Raw genomic sequence first — 21,843 nt, 5'->3', positions numbered from 1 at the left:
CAAGTGTTTAGAAATTGCTTTGGAGCCCGTTCTTCTCTGACAAGCATCGGCCTGTCTCTCCTCGCACCCCAGGTTGTGATATTAATGGCGCAGGTCTGAAACGTTTAACTGCATCACCAGCCACTTGTGTGCAATTTCCCCAAAGCTGTCTAAGCTTTATTGACAACACTTTGGTAAATTATGTGTGACTTTCCTAAGAGTTGGTGTAGCTCATTTAATTCATATTAATTGATTTTTAGGCTCCCGTTGATTAATTGAACCTGGTTCATCTCCTACAGAACGCAATAAATAATCATTAAAATGTGGGAGATGTGACTCCACAAATTAAAAAGGGAACTACTTCAGAAGTCAGAGAGGACAAAATGGAAAGAATGTCTAGTGGGGGGTTCTCCAGTAAGTCTTCAAAGTAGAGTTGCTCAATTTTTTTGTTTGTTTCAAATGAGAATACATATAATCATACTATTTTTCTCCCAGGAGCAGTGACTTTTATACCTTATCCTCCAGTTTGTTTCCACATGGGTTCTTATAAAACTGTGTATTTCTCAGTTTAACCTTTTTTTTTTTTTCAGTGACTGTTGGTTTTCTTTGGCTGACGTTTAGCTTGAAAGCAACACCAAAAATACTTTTCTGAGTACTGTGTCTCAGTTTCTCCATTTTCTCTTGCACACGCTTGATAAAAATCAAGTCGTGAAAAGCAGTGCTTGTGTTCCATCTTGGCTTTTGGTTTTGGTATGTGGAGCACATATAAATCCTTTGGCCTACTTGGCAAGAGGAGGTTACTAAGCTGGAAGGTTTCTTGTCATCTCTCCAATCCCATAGACATCTCTGAAAGACTAAGTTTTCCTAGAAACTAAGCTGTTCTGGCTTTTAGAAAATAAATACTGCATAATTTTGCTGATTTTTCCTTTTATAAATTTGCATTTTTGTTTTCATTTGAGAGAATTTCATGTGAATTGCCATGTGTATGTTTCAGCCCCTGGATAAAGATTCTATTAGCCTCTTCATGGCACACGTTCACACTAGCGTAAACGAAATGAGTACCAGGTATTACCAGAATGAGAGAAGACACAACTATACCACCCCAAAGAGTTTTCTGGAACAAATATCACTGTTTAAAAACCTGTTGAAGAAGAAACAAAACGAGATATCCCAGAAGAAAGAGCACTTGGTGAATGGCATCCGGAAGCTACAAACCACAGCCTCTCAGGTATGACCCGGGTATGTTACTACTGAGTGAAATCAACGCTCCTAAAATTAAAAAATACCTTTGCTTTTGAAGCAGCAGTTTAACCTACTTGTATAAGATGCATCGTGCTAAAATTTACAGTTTAATGATATAGAGAACACACAGTTCCTGCTTTCCTAAGGCTGAAAAGGGATCAGCCAGTTACACCATCACAGCTGGTTTGGAGAGAGCCCTTCCGTTGTTGGCCTGACTCCGTGCCGGGCAGTGTCGAGATGTTGAACAGAACAGGCACAGCTGGTTCCCCTCTCCTCTTCCACTGCTTTGATGCTCTGGGCTTATCATCAGGAACTTTGTCACAGGATAATGGAAATCAGATCCCTCTTGGTCTCAGATTCTCAACCCCCAGTGAAGGCAGCGTTTCCTGGCCGATGCTGTGATAAAGGGTGTTGGGATTGGGGTCCCTAAGTATAGCAGTCTTCTCTGGCCTTGGTGTCTGATCTGCTCCCTTTAGCCACTATCTCTCTTAGGTGAGAATATCCAGTGTTGCTTTCATCCTCAACCATAACGCCTCCACTACCTTGAAGGACGGCACCTCTAACCTCCTGGAGTCAATCAGGAGGGAATTTGCATAGGATGTTAATCATGTGTGGGTCTGCACACATATTATCAGATTTTATGGTTCAAAATCAAACAAGTATATGAAGTAGGTGTTCCTACTGAAATTTTTACACATGAGGCTTCAAGAGTTGAAGGCCACAGAGCCCATGAGTTTTGAGTTGGAGCCCAGATCTATGTAAAGCCCATAGTTCCAAGCTGCCTCTCTGTGACTGGTAAAAGGAATTAGAATGAGAGAAGACAAAGACTTTGGAGATGGGCCAGCCAGGCTCTAGAGCTAGAGGAAAAAAACAATCCTCACTGGTGGTCACCTCAAGGCCAGAAACTCCCAGGGCCTTTTCAGAGTATTTGTCATCAGGTTGTACACCCATATGCTTTTCAAGAAATTGGGCCAGTTTTCCCCCCAAGAGTACTGGTGGCCCATCCATGCCTAGGCTGGAAATGAGACAGAACCTGGTTGGGGGAGTGTATGTTGGTGACTTTCACCCTGAAGGACTCTCTGGCCATGTCCTTCAAGTATGTCTGAAGGCCAAAGCATCACTTGCCTCTTTCCCCCTTCATTTCATACACCAGGAATGGCTCTTCGGTGAAACACTGTGATCTGTGCTGAGCAGTGAGTAGGTGGACCACGATTGGGAAAGAGAAACCGGAGTGAGGAGGTTTCCATGACAGTTTCCAAGACTGAGTGTTGCAAAGAATAGTTGCTGGAAAACCCCCAAAGAATATATTCCTATATGTGCATCTTTTCCTTCACTTTCAAAGAATGTCTTTCTTTGCTCTCTCTTTTTATAAATGTTTTATCTTACTCTTTTTGCCTTGTTTCTCTTTCATTTGTCTTCCCTTTCCCTGTCCCTCCAGTTCCATCTCACTTGAATCAAAACCGTTTTCCCTAGTAAAAACTTTTTGCTAGGAGTCCTGTTAAGCTAAAAGTGGAAGAGATCTGTATCCCAGAGCATTTATGTCCCTCTGAAGGATGACCCAAAATGAGCCTGTTGACTTTGCCCCAGGAAATGACAGTGTTGGCTAAAGTGAACTCAATACCGGTGGGGCCTCTGCCACACTGCGAGAGTTTTCTCCCCAAATGACAGAGACTAAAGCACGGGGAGTAGCATCCTGGTTCATCTCAGTGGTGGCAGCATCTCAGTCACAGAGAAGAAGAGAAAGTCTGTGGTTTCCTGACAGTCATCTCAGTTGTGTGTTGTTGAGCTGGGGGTTGGGGAGAGGAAGAAAGAAAGGGGGTGCCTGCCATGTTCACAGCTGTTTGGGGTTTCCTTATTCCCCCTCAGCTATAAACAATAGGCAGAAAGTCTGAGAAGATACACAAGGTCTTGATGGAAGGACTACTGATGAGTTCTTGCCATTAGGTGTTTGTGCATGTGGTTGGAATATCTAATAGCACCTTAAGAGTTTTTAAAATCAATTTATTTTGGAGAGGAAGCATAGTCTCCTATGTGGACAACCAGAAAGCCTGACAGTGTAAGATCAGGTGGTGTGCAGAGCAAGATGTCTTCATCTTGGAGCGTGTGCCCTTGCAGCAGTCCTGCAGAGCTGGATATCCATGCCGTCTGAAATATGTCCAAACCGTAGCGCTGTTCATGAATTGCAGCAAAGCCCTAAACCCCTTCTTTAGCCAGGTAGCCCCTCTGCAGATTTAGCGTAGGTCATAATAGAGAGCCCAAGTGAATTCTCTTCATCCATAAGGCTCGCATCCAGGGCTTGAGTTGCTTTCGATATTTCAGACTTAACAGCTTCCTTAGAGACTGAAATCAGGGCTTGAAATAAGTTTCCTCCTAATCTCTTGGATGATGATTTTGATTGTGGCCTAACATGTGACTAGTTTCACACGGCTGAAAAGAAGAGAGAAGCAAACCACTGTGCAGTGTGACCCTGAGTTCATAAAGAGGCTAAAAAAATCAGTCTTAGCTTAAACTCTAGTAGTACAGGTAGCAGTCACAGTACCAGCTGTGCCTTTTAGGGTAGAGTGTAAATAACCCATGTTGGCGGGGAGGTTACAGGCATCCTTGGATATAGAAGTGGAGTGTGGTTCCACAAGATGAAATTCCTGAAGTGTTTTTAGCAATGGAGTCAAAATAAATGGTTGTGATTGTTTTTTTGTGATTTAAAAAAAAAACCCCCACACACAAACAGTAATATTTATACCCCACAGGGGGCATGAATGACACATGCTCGGGTGACATGTGCTCAGGTGGGGACAGCTGGTGGTGCTTCCCTGAGCTGAGAAGATAAATGTCTTGTTGGGGCTGACATTAAGTTAATGACTTTTTCCGCAAAACCATTTGAAAACATTATTCTGTTGATTCCTGTGTTTAAAAAGAAATGCATTTTTTTTAAAACACAGGGGCTGCATTTTTTTCACAGGAATTAAAGTCAAATCAGGGTAGAAGAAGAACCAAGATAGAAATTGCTAGGCACCCCTGAATTCACTTAAAAAAATAAGCTATATCTGATGTTTGTTGTTATTGACACAGGTTTCTTCAAAGTCATGACTTTTCCTTTAGGTAGGGGATCTGAAAGCCAGACTTGCCTCTCAAGAAGCTGAGTTACAACTGAGAAATCACGATGCTGAAGCTCTGATCACGAAGATCGGGCTTCAGACGGAGAAAGTGAGCCGGGAAAAGGCCATCGCGGATACCGAAGAGAGAAAGGTTAGGGTAATTCCACCATTTAGAGTACAGAGCTATATTTAGCACAAAATAAACCTTTGTAGGTGAACAGCTTTGAACAACTTCCTCTCTAGGGAGCGTAAAATCTAAAGAATTATTACAGTTACACATGTAACAGCATTTCACACCGTGATTACCACTTGACCTTTCTTTACATTATGCATTTTCCCAACCTTTTAGCTCTTTTAATGATATGAAAGAACAATAAATACTGAGCTCATTCAAGCATATAATGGATGTGGATCTTGAACATCAGGCCTATTTGTAATACAGTAAAGGTCAGGAAGTCACCTCCGGAGGTTTCTGAAGCTTTTCAGTTTTTAGGCAAATTGAACAACTCAATTGTTAACAAAGCCCATTCCGTCACTTTGCAAGACGGTTTTCGATGAATTTTGCATTTTAATAACACAACGTGAGTTTATTATTATATCCTAAGCTAAATTTGTTCTTTTTCAGTCAGTGGAGGCCCTGGCATTCTGTATGATGTTTTATTGTTGGAAACAATTACTTTTAAGATTATATAGCTTCTGCTTTCTTTGTACTTGGGTTTCCAGTAATTCTGAAATAAATATGTTATATTGTCATCTTCTCTTACCAAAACTTCAGCTCCAAGTAGAAGGTATTTTATTTTTGTGTATCTCACTTCCCAAAAGGACTATAGCAAACAGAATGATTACTAAATATTTGTTTAAAAATTGAACGACTGTATATGTGCAAGGTCAGTTATCTTATTTTAGACAAAGATTATAATCAGGGCTTAGTTAATTAAAAAATGTAAATTATGAGTCGCATAGCCTGGGAATCAGCAGCCATTATGCTATTATTCTGCATTAACGATATGAGAAAATATGTGTTTTACCAGTGATGTTGCTGTTCATTAATAGGCAGTTGAGTTGTTTTCCTTTTGTTGTAATGTGTATTGAGCATGTTTGCCTTTAACTTGCACAGCTAAAGATTTTAAAAGCATAATGAAAGTCAAAATGCTAAATTAATGATTTTTTTTTAAACTTATTTTTGAAGTTAAAGATAAGGCATGTTTGGCATGACCAAGAGGCATATGATTCCTAATTCTGGTAATAAATATTTCCATTGAGTTTCAGGTAAATGGAAGATATCCTTAAAAGTATATTTTTATCTTAAGTAATTAGGTCTCACACATGGTGTGATTATCATAAGCTAATTCCACCCAGGGGATGTTTTTCAGGCATTACACAAATTTGTGATACTCCAATAATTACTATATCATAACCCATCTCTACAGATCTTAAAACATGACAAGTACTCTGGAGGACTTTTCACATTTTTGCATGTGACTTTCTAAGTCAAAATTATCCTTACAAACGGGGAAAAATGTTTTAGCAAATTAGAACTCATCTGACAGGTTGTTTCTTGAAGTTCTCCAAACATGGAAAGGACACATAGTATTTTGTATATCTAATCCGAACCAAGAAATAAAAATAATACTTAAAATTATTTTCATTTTATCCATGAGGCTTAATTTAGTTATAAATAACAAATATTGTCTGAGCACCTATTTTTTTGCCTGGCACTTTTCTAGGTTCTTGAGGATATATGTATATGATATGCAAGGTGCCTGCACGTAGCTTACATTGTAATGGGAAAGACAGGAGACAAGTGACCTGTTGATAGACAAGGTATTTTGGGTTAGCGATAAGGCTATGATGAAAGTCAAGTGATGTTATGGTAGAAAGAACTCTTTTAAGTTGGTGGTCATGGAAGGAGAATCTATTTGTAATTAAACTATGTAGAGTCAAGGAATTAATCAAGACCAAGTATGTGCTGTGGGCTCACATTGGTCATATGTTCATCAACGTGCTAGATTCTATGTGGTTATTAAAAAAGGGTGTATATGGTCTCTGTGATTCTATGGAATTGGGGTCTCAAGATTTAATACTTAAGAAGTAATTAAAAAATAACAAAAGTATGTTGCCACATTTGATATGGCTAAACAGATACTGGGGTTTAGAGGCTGTCTTGCTGTGCATCTTGACAACCCATGTAGAGAAGCTGGTTGAAATTGTTGCTTCAAGTTTATAAAATCATCGAGGACTGTTCAAATCATGGGCATCGCCAGCAGTGACCTCAGGTAACAGAAGCACCATTAAGCTTGTGAAAATTAGATCTTCCATCTTTGTTTCACTTATCAGCTCCAAATTCTAAGGATCCTCTGATCCCTTTCAAACTGCTTTCTTTGTTGAATAGTAATCCTCATGAGTGAAAGTGCCTTCCAAATTGCAGAGCTCATATAATCTCTTCAAAAGGTGGACATCCGCCCTGATTTTGAATGATCTTCAGTTTTTTAATGTTTCTTTTCTAAAGATGGGTGGGGCTGAATTTTAGGACCATCAGGAATTTCTTAAAGACAGGTGAGAGCCATGTACTTGTTAGCTAAGGCTGCCATAACAAAATATCAGGGACTGGGAGGGTTAAACAACAGAAATTTATTTTCTCAGCGCTCTGGAGTCTGGAAGTCCAAGGTCAGGGTGTTGGCAGATTTGGTTTCTCCAGAGGCCTCTCTCTCTCTCTGGGCTTGCAGACAGCCACCTTCTCTCTGTATCCTCATATGCCCTTCCCTCTGTGCACACACCCCTGCCAACTCTTGTGTGTAACCAGATTTCCTCCTCTTATAAGGACATTAGTCAGATTAGATTAAGCCCCGCCCTAACAGGCTTGTTTTAATTTAATCATCTCTTTAAAGGCCCTCTCTGTAAATACGATCACATTCAGAGGTCCTGGGGTTAAGGCTTCAACCTGAGAATTTTGAATGGACACAGTTCAGCCCAAAACAAGCAGTTATTGTGAGTTTATCCTCTTGTGACCGCCACTAAATTTCATGAACCATCTGCAAGGAGCTTTTGACTAGCAGAGGGCAGAAAAATTCTGGTGTACCCAAGAATGGGACAGTCTCCAAATCTGCTTTAACGGACGATGGTAGAGGGAAAGCACATACTCTAAGCCATCTGTGTAGCTCTTCCACCTTCTCCAGGTTGGGCCTCACTAACCAGTCCACAGGAACCTTGTTTGGGGTGGGAGAGGGCAGAGGAAATTGCACAGTGAGGCTTCCCGAGTCCCTGAGATACAAAGCATTTTCACAACTCTAGTGTAGTTGCACTTAGGGTGAGAGGGATTGGGAATAAGAAATAAGTTGACCAACCTAGAGTTTTTTTTTTTTTTTTTCCTGGTACGCGGGCCGCTCACTGCTGTGGCCTCTCTCGTCGCGGAGCACAGGCTCCGGATGCGCAGGCTCAGCGGCCATGGCTCACAGGCCCAGCCGCTCCGCGCATGTGGGATCTTCGGGGACTGGGGCACGAACCCGTGTCCCCTGCATCGGCAGGCGGACTCTCAACCACTGCACCACCAGGGAAGCCCCTATTTTTTTCATTTGCATTTGTGGGATTTTAGTTATTAAATGTTCTAAATTGCTCTGTTTATCAAAATTACCCAAAGGAATAATACTCCATTAACAGTAAAGGAGTTAGAGGGAGAAGACTCTATGACCCCAGTCTCATAGAAACAGCATTTAGAAGAAATACTCTCTAGGTATTAAAAAACCATGATCCTGAGTCCAGTTTAAAATGATGTTATTACAAATGGGCACAAACAACATGTGTAGATTTAGTATATCCTTAAGGAAAATAAATAAGCCTGATGTAATAACTCACTCAAATACAGTCTCTGTTTCATCCGTAGCAGTATTCTCCAGCGCATTGAAAATGTATAATAGTATCCTTAGAGTTTTCATGGTCCATTCCTGGCAGCTTTGAGGATTGTGGTTTTAGAGCAGTTCTCTGTAAGCACGCAGAGTTTCCTTACAGGTGTTAACCGTAGCCCGTAAGTATTGGCCGGAGGTCACATATCTACCATGGACCAATTATGTTCATAAAAGGTGCAGTACATAGCAGAATAACGGTTAATCAGGAGAAGGGTAATTTCTGCTAATAAAGCTGTGGTAGACAACAAAATTTGTTGTGAGCAGTGTTTACGTTTATGGGTACAGTTTTAAACCTGTTCAATCCAAACACATCTGAACGAATGCACTTTTGTTCACACTTGATCATTCACAATCCCCATCACGTCAGCAGCCATCCCATATGCTGACTGGATCCTGGTGCCCAGCGCCACAGCTTTGAAAGTCACATTTCTGCTGAGGACAAAGATTTTATTCTTCCTGGACATTCCTGGGTTCTATCAGTGTTCTAAAGGGAGGAGGATAGAAACCCCAAAGGTTCTCATTTTGGCTTGGTTTGAGTTTACCAACATGGCTTCCCTATATCCATATTATATGTGTTCATGCCAGGGGGCTAATGCAAGACCCTCTTTGGCATGTGAATAGTGTCCCTGGACCCTCAACAGTAGAGTGGACAGCAAACATCACGGTCCCATTGCCAAAGATAGACCTGGGTTGTTGCAGCTGTAGTTTCTTACCAGGTCCTTAGAGAAACCAAGAATTAATCTTCATAAAAATTTTTTCTGTGATTAAGCATGCATGGGATAGAACAATATCTTCTAGCCAGTTGAACAAAAAAGCTTCACATTTATTCTTAAAAATTAATTAACGTGACCTTTAGGTAATGTAAGTGTGAGTAATCAGATAATGTAGGCAAGCTAAATGTAAGGAAAAATGAGAGAATTTTAGCAAAAATATTTTGTGGTCTAGGTTACTGAGCCAGCTTGGATTTTCACTTGTTCAGGACTTGCTGAAAAAGAAAACTGAAGAACAGAGGAATTGCTTAATCTTGCATTTATTATTAGTGGCACCTTGTAACTAAGGTAGAGCCTGTCTTGGAGCATTTTGATATTTGATTCCATTTGTGTTGTGTGTTTTGTGTGTGTGCAAAGCTTTGTGTATACCCTGTACCTGAAGGGAAGTTAGTCTCTACAACAAATTCCTCCCCTGTTCAAATACAGATGAATTATTGAACAGTGCCTCGGAGGCAGCCTGCATTTTTCAGTAGAGATATCTGAGATGATAATTTGTGTATGTGGGTTTCTGTGTTTTTCCTCTTTGATTAGGTGACAGCTATTCAGACTGAAGTGTCCCAGAAACAGAAGGAGTGTGAGGCCGACTTACTTAAGGCTGAGCCTGCTCTGGTGGCCGCGACAGCTGCTCTCAATACACTCAACAGGGTAAGGATGATTCCTTGGCTCAGGGTTTCCTCAAAATAATATTTGGAGGTTATTAGAGTTTGAATAACTGAACTAAGGGTGAAATTCATGCAACCAAAGAGTTTTGAAAAAGGAAAGAAAGTCCCATTAAACGTTACAGTTGAAACAAATATTTGAGGTCATCATTGTAGTTGACCTTCCTTTCCCATCCGGGAGTTTGTCCTTCTTCACCCCAACAAGCGGTCTCCTTTTGAATACTTCCAGTGCCATGCAGTTTATACTCTTATGAAAGGCAGTTCTATTGTTAGCAATTGGATTCGGCCCAAGTCCAGTGATTCATATTATGTGTTGCTTTAAGAACCAAGTGAGGGATTCTTTACTTCCTCTGGATATAAAAAAATAGTGTTAATGAGAGACCCTCAGGAAAAGAGCAACAGGCTGGAATCAAAGACACCTAGGTTTGACCCACACCGTTTTTCCTGGCTTCACGTTATTAGCAAAACCTCACTAGGTATTCGAATTCCCATAAGAGAAAATAATCTGTGATGGTCAGAAGGAGAGATGGAATTATGGGCAATGTCATTCTAAGAGCCTACAGCTGGTCTTGCCCCTGGGTTCTACTAGGCCTCTGGGGTGAATCCTAGGGCATTGCTAGGCCTGAGGATCTTAAATTCAGCTTCAAAGAGGGAAGGATCCAGACATTCCCTGCTCTTCAAAGAAATATTCAATTCATTTCTCTAAGTATTCTTTTGAAGGAGGTAATTTTGACTGTGAACAGCGAATGATTATCTTCATGGATGTTTCTTATAGTATTACCGTAAAGCTGAACAATTTAAAAGAACATATGTATACCATGATGGAAGATTGATTATTCTGCATTCAAATATCCTGCTGCCATTAAAATTATATTGTTGAATCCTAGCTAGCAACAAAATGTTCATGATGTGTTAAGTGAATAAAGCAGATTATAAAATACGATTTAGTGTAACGTTTTTTTATAAGAATATGTTTGTGCATAGGAAAAAATTGGGAAAAAAGAGTAATAATAACTGATTATTTCTGAGTAATGGAATTCTGTGTTTTCCTCTTAGCACTAGAATGTTTATTTTCTTCTTTGTGCTTTGCACTGGCAACTTTTCCTCTGAAGACATTATTATATACTCAGTCAAAATAAATTAATATTACTTAAATGTAAAGCTCAGTATATTTATAAATGATGAAAGAATCTTGGTTACCCAGCTCTCAGTTAGCATTAGCATATTTTACGTTTTTGCTTTTGCTCCTATTTTCACACCCTTTCTGTTCTTTGCAGTCATTTCCCAAATAAATAGCCAGTTTATGGTAATGGAGGAGAATCAGGTTCAACATTTGATAAGGCTTTATAAGCAAGAGTGTATAATACAGCTCAGGAAATTTCACAGGAAATCCTTTTTAAAAAAACATGTATCATGAACCTACATATACTTCTTATAGATACTAATGCTTGCTCCAAAGTATTTGTCCTGATACTGGTGGTTTATCCCATGAATACCATCTGTTGAGTAAATCAAGATTCTGACCTGTGGAGGTTAAGGAGGAACGCAGAAAGGAGGTTCAGCCTATGCGGGCATCTTCCCAGTTGACAGTCATTATAGTGTAATAGAAGATGTTTTTTGTGCATGTAAAGCAGAAAAACAAAACTAAGAGACTCTGAACTAAGGGACTCTGTTTCTGGGAGGGCCTGGTTAAAAGGCAAATATATTCCATAGGTGGGATAGACCCATAAATACCTTAAAACCTATATGTTTATGAAATTCCCTGGACTCAGTGTGCAAGGCTCTGCAGGACTGGTAGGTCAGGCAGATAAATTTACTTGGAAGCCAGAAAGGGCAGTGATGTTTCCGAAGTACCAGAAAAGCTCCCAGCAAGAACTGAACCTCCTGGAGTTCCACGGTGGTGGGACCCCCGGGTGGGCGGCAACAACTGCCCAACCGAGACTGGTGTGGAAAGGAGAGGGTGGAAAAGACCATCCACTGAAGACCAGCTTGATGACCTAACAGCTGGTCTTGAGAAACCAGACCTCTCCTGGTCTTGAGAGTGTGTGTGCTTTTTTTCAGGTCAATCTCACTGAGCTGAAAGCCTTTCCCAACCCTCCAAATGCAGTTACCAACGTTACTGCAGCCGTGATGGTCCTTCTGGCTCCCCGGGGCAGAGTGCCAAAAGACCGGAGTTGGAAGGCAGCTAAAGTCTTCATGGGAAAGGTATCAGGCAGCCCGGCAACATGAAAATCCCGACAATTTCTCTGTTCAGTTCTGTGGTTATACTTGACAGCAAGGGTGGGGGAAGGATGGACTGGGACTTTGGGATTAGCAGATAAGAACTATTATATATATAGATTGGATAAACAACAAAGTCCTACTGTATAGCACAGGGAACTATATTCCATGTCCTGTGATTAAGCAAAATGGAAAAGAATACGAAAAGAATGTATATATACATATAACTGAGTCACTTTGCTGTTCAGCAGAAATTAACACAACATTGTAAATCAACTATACTTGAAAAAAATAAATTTTTGAAAAAACACAATTTGAGGAGAAAGAGGAAAGCTATAAAATTCCCAACTGCTAAAAAAAAAAAATCATCTTCATATTTGCTAAGTGTAATCTGCTGTATGTTCTCTAGACTTAGAATTTCTGTTTGCCAAGTTGGAGATTAGCGTAGGGTTGTAGCACATCTAAGTCAACACCAGCAGCCGTTGGAAGGGTGCTAATTATTTTCAAAATTATTAAAGCAGTTAAGTGTAGGAGGGAGAAAATTACATGGATGTCTTATGCTGGAAAAATGTTACTAATGTACACGAAGGTGAAGCAAAGGGATTTTGGGGTATGTGTTTTTCTTTTTCTTTTCTTCAAAATGTGAATGCCTCCTGTGCAGGGACTGAATATTTTACCCTGGGATAGAAGGGATTTTAAAAGTGTCCATTGCTAATTCTAACTTTATACTCTAAACACTGAAAAAGTCAAACCAATTTTGCCTTTGTAATGTGAGTCCTAAAAGCTGATTTTAACTTTTGATCTTGGAATTTTCTCTGCCACCCAAATGGCTCATTGCAATAAGTCTTTTTGCCTTACAGGTGGATGATTTTTTGCAAGCGTTAATTAACTATGACAAAGAGCACATTCCAGAGAACTGTCTAAAAGTGGTGAATGAACAGTATTTGAAAGACCCGGAGTTCAACCCAAACCTGATTCGGACCAAATCTTTTGCAGCAGCTGGTCTCTGTGCCTGGGTCATCAACATCATTAAGTTCTATGAGGTATATCAGTTGTGATCAGATGGTTTACGGGTGTTATTCAGGAAGGGCCGTACATATATTAATTTCTAGGCCAGCAAAAAATGTAAAATAATTTAACATTATCTGAATAAGATAAAGTTCTAAGAATGAGACATGAAAGTGTCAGATTAAACAGAATTCTCTACAGGAGGATATTTGAAATGTTGGAAACTATCTTTTTTTAGGGTAGAGTGAGTAGCTTTTTTTTTTACTTAACTAATTGATTTATTTTATTTTTGGCTGTGTTGGATCTTTGTTGCTGCATGCAGGCTGTCTTTAGTTGCGGTGAGAGGGGCTACTGTTCGTTGCGGTGCATAGGCTTCTCATTGCGGTGGCTTCTCTTGCTGTGAAGCACGGGCTCTAAGCCCCGCGGACTTCAGTAGTTGTGGCACGCGGGCTCAGTAACTGTGGCTCGTGGGCTCTAGAGCGCAGGCTCAGTAGTTGCGGCCCACGGGCTTAGTTGCTCCATGGCATTTGGGATCTTCCTGGACCAGGGTTCAACCCCATGTGCCCTGCCTTGGCAGGCAGATTCTTAACCACTGCACCACCAGGGAAGCCCGAGTGAGTAGCTTCTTTAGATCAAATAGCAGCAATTAATTTGATTTGATTAGATAAAAGCATGTTGGGTAGATTAATTATATTTATTTATTAATTATATTTATTTATCAAATACTTGTCCGTCAGTTATGTCCCAAGAACTTTGCAAAGGACTAGATGTAAAAAGGGAACAGTACATGGCCCTCCACTGGGAGGAACTGTCTCCTTTTTGTCTTGGGAGGTTGTGTGTTATACCCAAAGATGGAATTGCTGAGGAAATGCCAGTGTCATTCCCAGAATGATTTTCAGAAAATTGGATTATGTCCTTTACACAGGAGACCCACAGGAATAGGACCCTGTCAGTCTCTCCATCTCTTTAGTGGAAGCCTGTATCAGGCAAGACTGCAGACAGATCACAGCTGATGGGCAGCCTCTCCCCATAATGACACACCTGACCGCTGTGCTGGCCTCACATCCTAGGTGAAAAGATGAGCCCAGAGCTAGACCGTGGCTGTGTTCTGTGTCATTTTGCTATAAAATAGGAAGTAAAATTTAATTTCCTTTCTCTCTCCCCAACAGGAGAATAATTGATCCACTCAAATGCTTAAACCACTCATTCAAATAACATTTAAGGTGGCCAGGAACTTAGAAAAGAAAGTGTGGTTAATACTGGGTGAGGACATCTCCCACATTCCTTTCTGGGTTCAGAGAATTTGTCTACACAGCTTTTCTGCCTTAAAGGCTAGACCTGATCCCACCTTCAGCTGTAGTTCCTATGCACTACAATTTCTGATGATATGAGGATTATCTCCAAATTTTATGAAAAACTAATTTTAGTATCTTAATGGTATTTGACGTGTATAGCATTTTATGCAGGTGCTTGTAACTCTAATGTCCAGAATAAATGAATAAACAGTAGAAAGCTTAGAGGACTTGGTAGGCTGGGGGGGTTTTTGTTCTGCCATTAGGTAGTACCATGGCTAAGAATAAACACCAAATTTCTAGGTCACATAGAGATTTTAATTGTAAAGCTTCCAGCAAACGTAAGACTGAATGATTACTTGTCTTTGCCATCTTTATTACCTCGTGAAATAACCCCCACGTGGCTTTTCAGGTCTACTGTGATGTGGAGCCCAGACGGCAAGCGTTAGCCCAAGCAAACTTAGAACTGGCTGCAGCTACTGAAAAACTAGAGGCTATCAGGAAAAAGCTGGCGGTAAGTGCAGACTCTAACGCTGAAGAAGTTCCCGAGACATGGAACCCCTCCCCGCCTTAGGATCCCACTTTCAGAGAGGACCACCTCGGAGACCTACCAAACAGGAAGGAATTTGACCTTTCATGGATGTATTCCTTTATATTCTCCTTCAGTACATATTCCGTATCTGCTGTATGCTGGACACTGAGCTGGAAAAGTGGGAACTTTGATGGTTTCTGCACTTAAGAAACTTTGCAAGCGTTAATTAACTATGTAGCGTTAATAAACTTTGCAAGTGTTAATTAACTATGTATTAATTAAGTAGAAAGAGTGTAGCCCACAGTGATTAAAAAGCAAGGATTCTGGAACCAAAGTGCCTGGGTTTATATCCAGGCTCCAGTATTTACTGTTTTGCCCTGCACGAGTTAGTTAACCTCTCTGAGCCTCTTTTTTCTCAACTGTGAAGGAGGTATTATAATAGCATCCACTTCTTAGGATCGTGAGGATAAAATGACAGTAGTTCATATTGAGAATTTAGTAATCAATATGAATTCATATTGAGAATTTAGTAATCAATATGAATTCATATTGAGAATTTAGTAATCAATATGAATTCATATTGAGAATTTAGTAATCAATATGAATTCATATTGGGAATTTAGTAATCAATATGAATTCATATTGGGAATTTAGTAATCAATATGAATTCATATTGAGAATTTAGTAATCAATATGAATTCATATTGAGAATTTCGCATGGTGCCTGGCATATAGTAAGTGCTTAGAAAACACTAACTACAAAGATTATCACCATGACTGTTTTTACAAATATATAACCAGTCATTGTAGTCCAGTGTTATAAGTATATATATGACTATATCTAGAGTGCAGTAGGAGTGCCAGAAAAGAGCCCAGAGAAATTAGAGAAAGTTTTATAATGAAGGTGTACTTGACAGGAGCTGTGAAAATTACTTGCAAGTCACCAGGATAACTAGGTCAGGAAAGGTATTCCTGGTAAAGAATGAAAAAAAGAGGGAAGAAGCAGTTGGTAGTCTTGAAGAGTCCTAGTAGGCCAGATGCCGAAGATGGGGGTTTGGGGGAAGGTTAGGAATAGCAGGAAGTAATGGTGAGCAAAAGCAAAAGGTGAGCAAAAGCCTTCTCTGCCTTTCGTGCTGCAGAATTTAAATTTCATCTGACCTGTGGTATTGGGCGTTGGAAAGATCTTAGTATGTTAATGACTCACTTTTCATCGACTGAATGGAAGCTGGAGGGAGGGGGTCTAGCTGCAGAAAGACAAACTAGAAGCACTGCAGTGGGTCCTGTTAGGGCCTCAGCTAAGGCAGGAGCAGCCGCAGTGGAGACGGCGAGATAGATTCAAGGCTGCTGACAGGATAGAGAGGGAGGGGGAGGCGTACAGAATAGAGATGATGAGTTAGAGGTGCCTGACAAGGTAGCATGCAGTAATGCAGTCAGAGCGATGAGGCTGTGTAACCCTGGCAACTTAGGGAAATCCTCAGAGCTTCAGTTTCTTAACTGTAACATAGTGATAATAACAGCTAACTCTCAAGGTGGGCATTTGTGATTTGGGGCTCCCCAGAATCCAGTCCTACCTACTTTGGGTGAGAACAGCCTGGTGTATCTCTGGGGAATTATCTTTCCTCATTGGATACACTCAGGTAGGACTTTGACCAAGGGTACCTTTTCCTGTCACGGCTGATGACTAGGTATGTGGTCCAAGTTTTGCCGATTTGATTCCCCGCCTGCCCCCCACCCCCGGCTCTAGAATTTGAATCATCAGCCAAAGAATAAAACTGAAAACAGAGTTCATGCATTGTAGAGACAGTGTCCAGTTGAAACTTTCCAAGAGTTGCTATTCCCCAGTCTCCCTGGAGCTCCGGGAGCCTATGTGTAGTTCTTTGCCTTTCGCTTCCTTGGAAGAGCTCCCCCATTTTGAGGAAGTTCCCTTCAGCCTAAATTAGCTGGAGGTGGTTTCTGTTGCTTCCCACCTATAAATTCTGGTGCATCGAGGTGCTATTCAGTGTACTGTACACAGTCGATGCTTCATAAATGTTCGTTCCCACTCTCTTTGTGTAGAAAACCCAAGTGAAGATGTTCGGGGTCAGAACTAGAGTTTGAAAGAGAAGCCTGGCTCAGCAACATAGATTTGGGAGTCGCTGGCGTGAAGATCATGTGTGTAGAGAGGTTGTCCGATGGGAGTGCGAAGAATAAGGAGCAGTGGGAGCTGAGGGCAGACCTGAAGGAGGATGCTCCCATCTTGGAGGAAATCCTGCAATTGGTCTCTGAGCAGGTGAACTCCGCCATCACCGCACCTGGGCTCTGGTGCTCACAGTGGCCAGGCAGCCAAGCCCAGCTTCTTATAGAACAGGACTTGAACTTGGCCTGATTATGTCTGGGGCCACGACTGTCAACAACGATGACAGCTGATTTAGACAAATTTAGGAAAAACATATTAATTTTATTAAATTTAGCTTCATTCATTGGTCAAAGCTCTCACTGTTAACTTGACTAAGACCTTTAGAAAAATGTTGTCATCTATTATTAATGGCTTTATGTAGATATTAGAAGCAAGTTAATGTTCATGGAAAAGTGATGAGAATGCTCATGTGTGATTCTAAAGTTAAGACTTTCTGTGGTTGTGGAACTAGTCATCTTTTGGACACAGCCTGCAACGAGCTGAAAAGAACTGCTCATCTCAGTTGATTTCAAAGACCAACGGTAGAAGCAGAGGTTCTTATATTAATAAGCTGCAAAACTAAGTTTGCAGACACAGAGAAAAGAAGACAGAGTAACAATAGCAATGTCTTTATGTAGATTGGTCCCTTCCATCCCCCTTCCAAGAATGGATTTCCAGAGAGTAGTTATTAATGCAACAGAATCTCTGGCTGCATTTCCCTCCAACATTCAGTTAGATGGTAGTAATGTGTCAGTGTTCATGTCCTGGTTGTTGTTTTTTGTTTTTTTTAATTTATTTATTTACTTATGGCTGTGTTGGGTCTTCGTTTCTGTGCGAGGGCTTTCTCTAGTTGTGGCAAGCGGGGGCCACTCTTCATCGCGGTGCACGGGCCTCTCACTATTGTGGCCTCTCTTGTTGTGGAGCACGGGCTCCAGACACGCAGGCTCAGTAGTTGTGGCTTACGGGCCCAGTTGCTCCGCGGCATGTGGGATCTTCCCAGACCAGGGCTCGAACCCGTGTCCCCTGCACTGGCAGGCAGATTCTCAACCACTGCACCACCAGGGAAGCCCCCATGTCCTGGTTTTGATGGTTATATTGTGGTTGTATAGGAGAATGCCCTTTGTAGGAAATACACTACACCCTGAAGTAAAAAAAAAAAAAAAAAAATTCTCTATGAAGACTGGTCATGCCAAAGTCAACGACAAACTCTGCATAGATTCTTTCTGTTGGTACACAGTCAAATCAAGGTTTGAGCCCAGGTGAAATGATGCTTTTTGCTAGCTTTGCTTTCATCTCCTTCAGCCTCTCTTTTTTCCTCCCTCTTGGGCTTTCCCTCCTTCTTGTCTTATGCCTCCTGTTGCCATCTCACCTAGAAAAGCAGGGCTGTGTCTCTCAGCACTTACGCTGTGATGGAAATGCATTTGTTAACCAGTATTAGTCTCTGTGTTTTTGTTCTTTCAAGTCTTTATCTCTAGTTTCAGACTAAAAGATGGCCTCATATTGAAGGTTGAGTAGAAAAAAACAAACTGCTGAGCTGGAGGGGAAAAAAGGCCATCTTGTCTTTCAAGCATACAGGGCCTACGAATGGCCATGAAAAAGTCCAAATTCGGTCTCTTTAGGGTAGTGTTTCTTAAAGTGTGTTCTCTCGACCAGTAGCAGCATCAGTGTTGCCTGGGAACTTGTTAGATATACAGACTCTCAGATCCACCTCAGACACACTGAATGAGGAACTCAGGCAGGGAGGCCAGGAATCTGGGTTTGATCAAACCCTCCAGGTGGTTCTGATGCACACTTAAGTTGGAGAACACTGGTTTTTAGGGTGTCTGGTGGGCTGAGGTGTTCGGGCTAAGCCCCTCCTTCCTCACTCCATTTACTTCTAGAACCTGAAACGCCAGGGCCTGTCAGGAACTGTGAAGGGACCAAGATTTTACCCTACTCACAGGCTGCCAGGTTACCTGCCACAGTTTCATAGATGCCGGCAGAAGACGTGAGACACGGGATGCGTGGGTCAGAGAGCAGAGAACTTTGTTACCCATAGCACGGCAAGCAGCATGAGCCTCGTGCGTGCCTCAGCTCCCTTGTCTGCCATTTCCCGTGGGAGTGACGCACAGTGGACCAGCTGAGGCTGTTCACAGTGGCTTTGTGTCACAGCTGAGAAATCCCAAGCTTAGAAAATGCCCCATATAAAGAAGGCAGCGAGTAAAGCTGCCCAGCCTTTGCCCCACAGGGAAACATCTCTTTAGTGTTCTGGTCAGGAAGCAAATCTGTCCTCTGCCCCTGAAAGAAACACTGTCTCTATTTCCTAAGCCTATTTGCTGTGCAAACATCTTGCAGAAGATAATCCAGAACAAGAGCTGTCAATGCCTCTTCACAAGAGGCAGAGAAACAAGTGCGAGAGCCTGTGGTCTCCCAAGACCCAGCTCCCCTTCCCAACTTTACGAAAGGAACCAGTATAAGAGTTTATACCTTAGTTCTATGTATATTTAGGTCAACCCTATGAATTGGGTAACATTATTGTTTCCATTTTTTAGATGATAAAAGTGAGGCATGGAGAGCTTAAGTAGACAGCCCACCCTGAGGCTGCTTAGCTGATAGCAGAGTCCAAATACGAACTTGGGTGTCTGATACCAGAGTTTACATGAGCTTCTGTGTTTTATAAAACCACAAGTACTTTCAATCACCTAAAATATACCTCCAGGTATTATTCATTTTTACCTGACTTCTAACCGTTAATGTGTAATATCGCCTCCCATTTCTCATAAATTTGACCTATTTCGGCTGTAAACCTTAAATATGATGCACACTTTTTTCTTTTTTAATTAATGATATAAATTAAATAATAATGTAATAATTGGGTCATTGACAAATAGCGGCAGTCTCTAAATTATAAATATGGTACGTACTACAAGTTTACTTATTAAAGTCTCTTGGAACTTTGCATGTATTTACAAAAACAATGTTATAAATCTTCCTTAGGGTTGTTAGAACTTGCAGGTAGCAAGATGATATAGTAAGGAGTCTCCTAAGTACTTGATATCTTAGTCAAGGCTTTTTTGGCTATACATAATAGAAACCCACATAGCAAACCTTCAGCCAAAAAGGAGACCAGGATGACTCATGGAACTCTGAGGTAAAAAAGTGTATGACTAGGTCTCAGGAGGCATGAGATCCAGGAAATGGGAAGCTGCCGGGAACGTGTTTAGGGCTGTGTGACTTCTCACTGTGCTATCTTTTCATTCTTTCTTGTTCTCAGGAATGGTTTCCCCTGCTTTCCCATGGCCCTGGTGGAAGATGGTCACTCTCTAAATGAAGCCCTCCAAAACGTACACATCTTCCTGGGTCTTACGATGCCAAAGACAGTGACATACCTCTGAGTTTCAGTCCCAAGTTTCCAGAAGAGAAAATCTGGTTGGCCAAGCCAGGTCAGGTTGCTGAGGTCTAAAGGGGCTCTTTGTCGCCTGAGTTATAGACCACTGAGAAGTGGAAAGAGAGTCAGTAGGTGGAGACCCAGAAGATGCCCGTCATCCCTAACGAAGACGGAGGGTGAGGTGTAGGCCCAAGAGAGGGGACAGGGCACGCAGGGTGTGCTTGAGTCAGCAGGGCACATCCACTCACCCTGGTCGCTGTCTACACTCTGCCCAGTGCAGGAGGAAGGCGAGAAAACTGCCTGGTAGCCCTGATACATTTCTTCCCTAATGTGTGTGCTCTCAGGGGCAAAGGTCAAAGGAGGGAAAGAGGCTCATTTCATTTACCTTCAGGTCGTAGGTGTTTCAAGACGATTGTAATGTTTGCACTTTATCTACAAATAGCTCACGAGTTAATTTTGACTCTTGTTGTAGGATTTGGATCGAAATCTGAGCAGACTCACAGCTTCATTTGAAAAAGCAATAGCCGAGAAAGTCCGGTGTCAAGAAGAGGTGAACCAAACCAACAAAACTATCGAACTGGCTAACAGACTTGTCAAGGAACTTGAGGCAAGTTATCCTTTTCTTCCAAAATTCTAACTGAAATATTCAGAATCAGCTTTGGGGGATTTTATCTTTATTTGTGGTCAATAAGGACTAACTAAACATGGAATCAACAACAAAGGGGAATAATCATCATTCACACAGTAGTTCTAGCTTACCGAAAGGAATAAGTGATGGATTCTGTGTGTTTTTCAGTGTATAGCCATGGACTCAGTGGTTTTCCTAAGATCTGTTATAAACTCAGGGCAGCTGTTAGATAACAGAGGTCTGAATCTTTTAGTACACATTTGCAATTGAGTTCTACCAATAAGACATTACCTCAAGCTAAGCCTGCTTGGTTTATTGGTTTTCTTTGACATCTTTTTACAGGTGACTGCTACACTAATATTAATAGTTATTCCATTAAATAAAGATTTTTAAAATCTCATTAACTTTCTCCACTTTGAACATGAGTGGTAGAAAAACATATGGTCCTTGACATCAGTAAGTCACAGATCTTTTTGCTCTCCCATGTCTAATATATTCAGACAGTGGAATAGTATTTGACCATAAAAAGGATTGAATTACTGATACATGCTGCAATGTGGACTAACCTTGAAATATCATGCTCAGTAAAAGAAGGCAAACACAAAAGGCCACATGTTTTATGATTCCATGTATAGTAAATGGCCAGAATAGGTAAATCTATAGAGACAGAAAGTAGATTGGTGGTTGCCAGGGGTTGGACAAGGGAGCAGGAGTTTGGGAGTGACTGCTAATGGGAATAGAGTTTCTCTATTGTGTGAGGGAAACACTCTAAAATTACTAGGGATGATGGCACGGATCTGTGAATATATTAAAAACCACGCAGTTGAATACTTGAAAGGATGAATTTCATGATATGTGACTTAAATCTCAATAAAACTGTTACTTTTCATTTAAGTGCTACCTAAAAATATGGAACTGCACTATTAGAAATGCATTTACTAGTATTTTGTTGAGGATCTATGTTCATCAGTGATATTGGCCTGTAGTTTTCTTT

The 21,843-nt window shown here is 41.1% G+C and overlaps 1 protein-coding gene across 1 annotated transcript in view; it reads left to right on the top strand.

The window, feature by feature from the left end:
- DNAH11 (dynein axonemal heavy chain 11) overlaps nucleotides 1–21,843 on the top strand; it is a 313,588-nt gene that overhangs the window by 205,813 nt on the left and 85,932 nt on the right. The window contains 7 exon segments of the mRNA XM_060020402.1: nucleotides 974–1,207; nucleotides 4,321–4,467; nucleotides 9,520–9,633; nucleotides 11,709–11,852; nucleotides 12,728–12,910; nucleotides 14,580–14,681; nucleotides 20,694–20,828. Of these exon segments, the coding sequence (XP_059876385.1) occupies nucleotides 974–1,207; nucleotides 4,321–4,467; nucleotides 9,520–9,633; nucleotides 11,709–11,852; nucleotides 12,728–12,910; nucleotides 14,580–14,681; nucleotides 20,694–20,828 (1,059 nt within the window).

This window comes from Delphinus delphis, chromosome 9 (genome assembly GCF_949987515.2).
Source record: "Delphinus delphis chromosome 9, mDelDel1.2, whole genome shotgun sequence".
Classification (NCBI taxonomy): domain Eukaryota; kingdom Metazoa; phylum Chordata; class Mammalia; order Artiodactyla; family Delphinidae; genus Delphinus; species Delphinus delphis.
This window is presented reverse-complemented; position numbering and strand designations above follow the sequence as displayed.